This window comes from Dermacentor silvarum, chromosome 8, assembly GCF_013339745.2.
Source record: "Dermacentor silvarum isolate Dsil-2018 chromosome 8, BIME_Dsil_1.4, whole genome shotgun sequence".
Classification (NCBI taxonomy): Eukaryota; Metazoa; Arthropoda; class Arachnida; order Ixodida; family Ixodidae; genus Dermacentor; species Dermacentor silvarum.
Window position 1 is genome coordinate 174,575,033 of NC_051161.1, and position 7,687 is coordinate 174,582,719.

General features: G+C 45.1%; 1 protein-coding gene across 1 annotated transcript in view; it reads left to right on the forward strand.

The window, feature by feature from the left end:
• LOC119461852 (formylglycine-generating enzyme-like) overlaps nt 1-6,455 on the forward strand; it is a 148,700-nt gene extending 142,245 nt beyond the window's left edge. Inside the window, exons 8-9 of the mRNA XM_037723221.2 lie at nt 3,703-3,762; nt 5,006-6,455. Coding sequence (XP_037579149.1) covers nt 3,703-3,762; nt 5,006-5,137 — 192 coding nt within the window. The 3' untranslated portion in view covers nt 5,138-6,455. The remainder of the gene's footprint in view (nt 1-3,702; nt 3,763-5,005) is intronic.
• Nucleotides 6,456-7,687: the final 1,232 nt, after the last annotated feature.

Below are 7,687 nucleotides of genomic sequence, written 5' to 3' on the forward strand. Positions count from 1 at the left end.
CTTCGTGCACTATCAACTGCCTGCACTGTATCTTCAGCAGATTTGGCGTGCCGCGAACCATTGTCTCGGATAATGGAGCGCAGTTTACCGGTGACGAGTTCGCCACTTTTGTCAAGAAGAACAACACAATGCATCTTGCGCACAGCCGTATATCACCCCCACTCATACGGTCTAGCAGAAAGGGCAGTCAGAACAATTAAGGACGGCCTCAAGAAGATTGGTGAGGGGCGGTTGGTTGATAAGCTGAACAGGCTGCTTGTCAACTACAGGAGAACGCCTAACCACTCTGGAAAATCACCGTCGGAGCTGCTCTTCGGATATCAAATTCGATCCCGGTTAGATACACGTTTTCCTCTTGTACACACAGGGCCAGCCAACGAAGCAGACGATTGGCAACTGTCATCACCTGAAGCTGCCGTGTATGCCCGCAACTTCAGAACGGGTGAGAAATGGACGCCAGGAATTGTACAGTCCAAAATAGGTTCTCGGATGGTTGCCATACGAACGCCGGCCGGATCAGTACGACGACATGTTGACCAGGTGTGGAAGCGGGAAAATTCGACGCCACCTCTTGGTACAGATCATCATCATCATCATCAGCCTATATTTTATGTCCACTGCAGGACGAAGGCCTCTCCCTGCAATCTCCAATTACCCCTGTCTTGCGCTAGCCTATTCCAACTTGTGCCTGCAAATTTCCTAACTTCATCATCCCATCTGGTTTTCTGCCGACCTCGACTGCGCTTCCCTTCTCTTGGTATCCATTCTGTAACCCTAATGGTCCACCGGTTATCCATCGGACGCATTACATGGCCTGCCCAGCTCCATTTCTTGCGCTTAATGTCAACTAGAATATTGGCTATCCCCGTTTGTTCTCTGAACCACATCGCTCTCTTCCTGTCTCAGATACTGGTACAGATCAAGAAGCAGCAAATTGAGCATCAAGAACAGGTACTGCTAGTGACTACCCACAATCGCCGAGACCATCAGCTGAACAAGGGGGCATGCCAGAACCAGAGCATGAAATCCAACTGGAACTCGCAGTGAGCAACGCTGCCACGGCTGAACCCGACAGCTCACCCCAAGCTTTGTGGCACTCTACACGTCAAAGAAAACCATTACAGCGACTTCAATATTAAGAGAGGAGAGATGTTGTAAAGTGACGTCAGTCACAATCAAACTGCCTCGCAAGTGCTGGCGACTCGTGCGGTTTCTTCTGCTATCTTTTCCCTTGCCCTCCCTTCCCCCCTTTCATTTTTGTATATATACACTCCCAGATGGAAGCAATAAACGTTCATGTTCCAACCTTCCAAATGAGTGCTGTCGTATTCGGCACACAAGCCACGTGTATCGTAACTATGTAACAGGTTATATGCGTAGTCCAATTCAAGTGCTCATCAAAGTATACCCCTAAAAACATATGCAAAATGACTCTTCAGTACTGTCACTTCAGAAGGCCAGCTTTCCGATAGCGTCAATTACTTTATTCTTAGCCCTAAATAATGTTACGTGTAGCTGAGTGCTGAAGGCTATTATTTATTTAAAAGGTCGTCCTCTTCTTCAGTGCAGCCACACTGTGGCGGCTATTCCATATCAATGCCAGTGAGTGTGAGTGGAGGTGAGCGGAGGTGACTTCAAGTGAGTGTCAGTAGAGGTGAGTGTCAGTGGAGGTGTCTGCGAGTGAGAGTGAGTGGACACCTGTGTGGAGGTGAGTACCAGTGAGAGTGAGTATGAGTGAGTGCGAGTTAATGCCAGTGAGTGTAAGTGGAGGTGAGTGCGAGTGTGTATCAGTGAGTGTGAGTGGGGGTGAGTGCGAGAAAGTGCCAGTGTGAGTGAGGTGAGTGCGAGTACGAGTGAGTGCCAGTGAGTGTGAGTGGAGATGAGTGAGTGTGAGTGGAGATGTGTGAGTGGAGGTAAGTGCGAGTATGAGTGGAAGTGAGTGAGTGGAGGCAAGAGAGAGAGAGTGCGAGTGAATGCCAGTGAGTGAGTGGAGGCGAGTGCGAGTGAGTGCCAGTGAGTGAACAAGTGTGAACAATAAAGTGGGCCGATCCTGGTGATTACCAGGATCGGCCCACTTTGTTGTTCTACGCGTCGTTTTTCTGCGGACGCGAACCGCCAGAACCTAGCCATATACAGCTTCGTTATAAAAACTATGCCACTGAGCTTCTGTTTTCTATGTCATGTCCCCCAACTCGATGTGGTGGCTGCTAACTCGCTGGTTTGATTCCTGGCCACGGCAGCTGCATTTCGATGGAGTCAAAATGCAAGAATGATTGTGTACTTACATTTAGGTGCACCTTAAAGGGCTCTTGAACCACCCCTCGGGCTTCGTGAAAAAACATGCTCCGCAGATAGCATACGCTGCTGCGAACATCTCAACCAAATTTTGCAGTTGTGCACGGCGCGTGGAGCTCACACGCGGAGTGCAATGTCACCTTTCTTTCAAACGCTCTCTTTTCAACAGAAGCCTGCTTATCACTTTTTTCTGGACGCCTTATTTCATAATATAGCGGATTCCCATATGCGGCTGCTATTTGCAAATAGCTGACATCAGTCAAGAAGGTTGTTTAGATCAGTGCACGTCTTCCTACTGTTACTTCTTCCTACAGTTCCTCCTACTTCCTCCTACTTCCTCCTACTTCCTAACCTAACCTAAGCTTGTTTGTTTACAGTGTAATGCTTGTTTACAATTTAATGAACAGGCTGAAGTGAGCAAAAATCTGCTTTCGAATTACGATAATTACGTACTTCCGGAAGAAACCGACTATCGCCTGCTGACGCTTGGCCACGGCCGCTCGCGTAGGCCACCCTGCTTATTAGCGTCAACACTCAACTAGCCTCAAACCATGCGAAACTTGAGGTCAGACCACGCTTGTCAGCACACGCTCACTCCTGGCCACTCCTGGCTAGACACCTTGGCAGACTTTGCTTTGTATTGAGCTATTTATAGCGCGTCAAAAATGCGCAAGTTGGATGTGGCTACTATCCGTCGGTCGAGCTGGTGCAGGACAAAGCCCATGTAGCATGGGCAGACTGGAGCATATGAGCGCGAGCACGCACTCGAGCCTTGTCGTGCACCAGGCAAATGCTGCACATACGCACTACAGTTGCATGTCTGCTATGTAGCGTAGATACCACGGGGTGCTGTGACAAGTCAACTGGCTGAACACACTGCGGCTCGCTGAGGAACCCGCATTTGGCTTGTCGTAGGCGCCAAAATCGGAAATGGTGGCGTCTACGTGAACATAAAAAATCAAATTTTAACTGCGCACCACAGTGATGTAGGTAGAGTGTTGTGGGCACACCCCGCTCCGCTGTAGCCTTCGCAGTGCAAGGCATTGAAGAAGGAGCGGAAGCACCGTGAAGGGGGTGTTTGATTGCCAATATAACTCCGCTTCTGCTGAACGCATTGAAGTACTTTTTGTGGCAAAGTATTTCTGAAATAGTCTATTTTAACTTCAAACACATTTCTCGGCTTCAATAAAAAATGGTTCAGGGCCCCTTTAAGGAACCCCAGGTGGTAAAAATTAATCCAGAGCACCCCCATGGCATGCTTCATAATCATATCATGGTTATAGCACGGAAATTAAGTTTTTTTAATGCCCCCCTCCCTTATTTAATGCTTGCAGGCTCTTAAAGAGAAATGAAACGGAAGTGAGTTTTACTGAGCTGCAGAGTGGACATTGTCGTTGTTTCTCGCAGAAAGGGCCACCAGGCGGTGCTGACAAGGTCAAGAAAGGTGGCTCCTTCATGTGCCACAAGGCAAGTTAGGTGGCAGTGTCGACCCCTTTCTTATCAAGATCACAGCACCTAATGCTTACTTTCAATTCATGCAGATACCTGCCAACTTTTATTGTGAAATACCCAATTTGTAGAGCTTGTTTACAGTTGTCTTATTTGCACCAATACTGTATTGGTTTTTCATTTGTGGCCCGTTTAGGATACTCCTTTTTATAGAATACAAATGCAAGTTGTCGTCCAGTTTTTCAGAGGTTAAGTTTTGAATACACTCATTTATTCTGACCTACCAGCAGTAGTGCCATTTTCTCATTGAATTAATGCATAACAGCTACTAAAGTTTCAGACTCTCTTCTGTGATTATTTTATAAAAGTTAATTGACAGTTCCATTTCAGCGGCACAGATCATTCTTTCTGTGAATATATAGCAGTTTGCCTGTCCAGTGTCCCTAATATATTCAAACCATTTTAGTATTTTTCACCAATATTTAGTATCTCTCGACTGCTGTGTTTGTCAACTGTTAAGGCTCGCAGGTCTGCATTATTGTTGTATTTATCAGTCCTCTATTCCTTTAGAGAACACTGAGACACCTAGCAACAGAGATGCACTCAAGTTAACCAGAGGTGCCCGATTGCCTTCAATATGCGGTACCACCTAAAAGGACTTAACGCCTGGAATCCTTGTCTTATTTGACATGACATTGTGTATGTTGTCTAAAGTGCACAAACATGCTGCATTAGTTACTGCCTACATGAATTTGTTAGACTGTTTGCATGAGATTTTTCCTACTCGCAAATTAGTGGCATATTTCAGAGCAGTGAATTTCTAAATTTTTCAAATATCCAACTAGATGCCGTTTACAAAATTGTTATATTCTTTTTTGCCAAGTTGAAAAGCTGCAAGCTTTATAAGGGTGGAACCTTGGGAGAGTTGGTGATAATTGATTGGTGTAAATGGTTTTAAAAAAATATTTAGTATGTGTTTTGCGCAGCGCATGAATGGGTTTAGGAAAGAAATATTTAAGCACTGTATTTTTTTCCTAAAACCATTCATGCACTGCACAAAACACCGTCATGCAAGCTTTATATTTTATTTCTTGTAATTTTGCGACTTTTGACAACTTCTGTGTTAAGGGAATGATGACCTAAATCGAAAATCTGCTTGAACAGTAAGTAGATTCACGATAGGAACCTCATAAAAATTGGTTCTTTAATGAGCCCATCAACTGAAAAGTTGAGATTGAACGGGTGCTGTACTTGTGTGCAGACATACTGCTACCGTTACCGCTGTGCTGCAAGGAGCCAGAACACTCCCGACACCAGTGCCTACAATGTGGGGATTCGCTGTGGAGCCGACACGCTGCCTAGCGACACTGTGCTTTACAGGGAAGAGCTGTGATGCTTTGAAGGCACAGCACTGCTCTTTCATGTGCATCCTGGATCAGGGACGCACATCTTTGGAGCCACTACTGATCAATGTTAGTGTAAAACACGGAGCTTCTTTTCACCTTTGGTTGAACATTTGCTTATATAGTGGCAAACTGTCAACTTTCACAACACATAAAGCAGAGACAAAAAAAAAAAAAAGCAGTCCCCGCAGCATCTCCCCGTTGGTTCGCGTTTTATTAAGTGGGATGGCTTCTGGATTGGAAACATAGTAGGTACAAAAGTTGCTGCTGCTCCAGATTGTTGCTAGAGGGTGCTGAAAGCAGCCAAGTACTATTCCCAAGCCATTTTGTTACATTTGTGGGATGTGCTGTCCGACTGCTCTGTAGTGTGCCAGTGGCTTGTGCAGGGTTCAAGTGCAGTTTTTAAGGTTGTGTGCTTATTTCAACACATGAGTTTGGTTCTGACTGGGCTTGGCTTGGCTTTGACGTGTAAAATATGCTACACTACTCTCTTGCATTTGTTCAAACGTTAATGAGAAGCATGTTTTATAGATGTCCAAGAATAGATGCACCATGCAGAGATTTTGTTGATTCACTTTTGTTTTACTGTAGTAGTCTGACGAAGGTCGACAGCCTTGATGCATCCTCTACGTTTTGATGCAATGTTGGTCTCAAACACCAATGCGATGTTATGATTTGCTTACAGCTATGAACTGCAACTGCAGCGTTAATTTTAAGATTTTGTCATTTCTGTCACATGAAAGAGAGATCATTTTGTTAACGGGTACAACACTCTATTGATACTGAGGAAGAGGCACCCACCTATTGCAACTTTTGTTTCATGGCATTCAGCAAAATTACAGAATACTTTGTACACTGGCTGCGCTTATCTGGAAGCTGTCATGAGAATAATTATTGAGGATCCTGTTTAGAAACTGTACACTACAACTCTGTATTGCATCATTACGTAATAAGATACAAAAGCACCGAACAAATATTGCACATCAGAAAGACATGCCCGACGTATAACAATGTTACCATGCGATATTTTCAGCATGGTAACATTCAAACCAGCATTTGATGAAAGCCAGAATCAAAGCTTACATGTGTGATGTTCACATGTACGTAACACTATTGTGAGAAAGCCCTCAGTCTTTTTTCCATTACTATTGGGCAATATGCTGTGTTAGCATTCAGTATTACTAGCTCATTTCTCTCGTGCATTCATAGAGACATTGTTGCCTTCAAGTAATGTTTCATAATGTACGTGAAGGTATAAGTTTTGCGAGTCACTAACAGGATCTTTAGGAGAACAGACATTTGGGCAAGCTTCTTCCTAAGAACAGCAGGGGGGGAAAAAACACGGAGACGACAGGGCTGTCAACTGAGAAGTTTATTGAAAGAACACATAATTTTACACGATCATGCCACATGCTCTCCAGAACCGCTTTACAAGAACAAGTGTGATATGTAACCAGGAGCATGCTCACACAGCCCAGACAAGTTTTTTGAAGAACATTCAATTCACTCTGTGATAATGACACTGAAGGGTGACTTAGGCAAACAGTTGGTTTACAAATATGGAACGCTTCTACTATTTTCCTTATGAGTTGATTACTATGATGGTGAACAATAGTGCATTGCTGAAAACAGGGTTTGCAAACAGGTTCATTAAAGGGGGTATCGCAGTCTCATGCCTAAAGGCGGCGTTGTGCAAGTCGTGCCCAGAGACCTCTCGGGAGAGCTTCAAGCAGCAAGTGGGTAGGCTGAAACACGCTGGCTGCCCGGCACGTTTGCTCATCCGTTCTTGCGAGAAGATTATTTGTTGGCTAAAAGCAGGCGGGAAATCACTTGAATGCACAAAGAAATGCAAGGTGCTTGTCACGCCATATGTGCATCGTATGTCACGTGGCCTAAAAAGCGTGGCAAAAAAGTATGGGGTCGACATGGTTTTTTTCAGCACCAAGCAAAATGAGCGGCATTTGCACCACTGTTCTGAGAAAAGGTGTTGTCATTCCAACAAGTGCGGCGTTAAGCATTCATTCCCTGTAGAACGGGTGTGGTGTACCATTTGCCATTATCATGCGGAAGTGTGTATATAGGGCAGACAGGGTGCTGCATCAACATGTGCTTGAAAGAGCATGATAGGGCCAGCAAGAATGATAGGCTGTCACACATCGGAGCACATCGTGCACATGTGGCTGCAAACCCCGTTCTGAGCAATGCACTATCATCCAACGTCATAGTAATCAACTCATGAGTAGAAGCGTTCTGTATTTGTAGAGCAAATTATGTGGCATCAGTCACCCTTCAGTGTAATTATCACAGAGTGAATTGAATGTTTTTCAAAAAAATGCTGGCTCTCCCGTAATTGGGAGTAGAGTAGATGTAAGCATGAAATGGCTACTGGCAAAGCAAATTGGTTGGAGATGATACTATGTTAAAATGGGTATAGTGCATGTTCCCAAGGGCACACGCCACCACACAACCATCCGCGGCACGCTGCCGGCCTGGTCACGCAGCATGGCGCCATCTCTCGAAGGAGGTGGCGCAAAACCCGC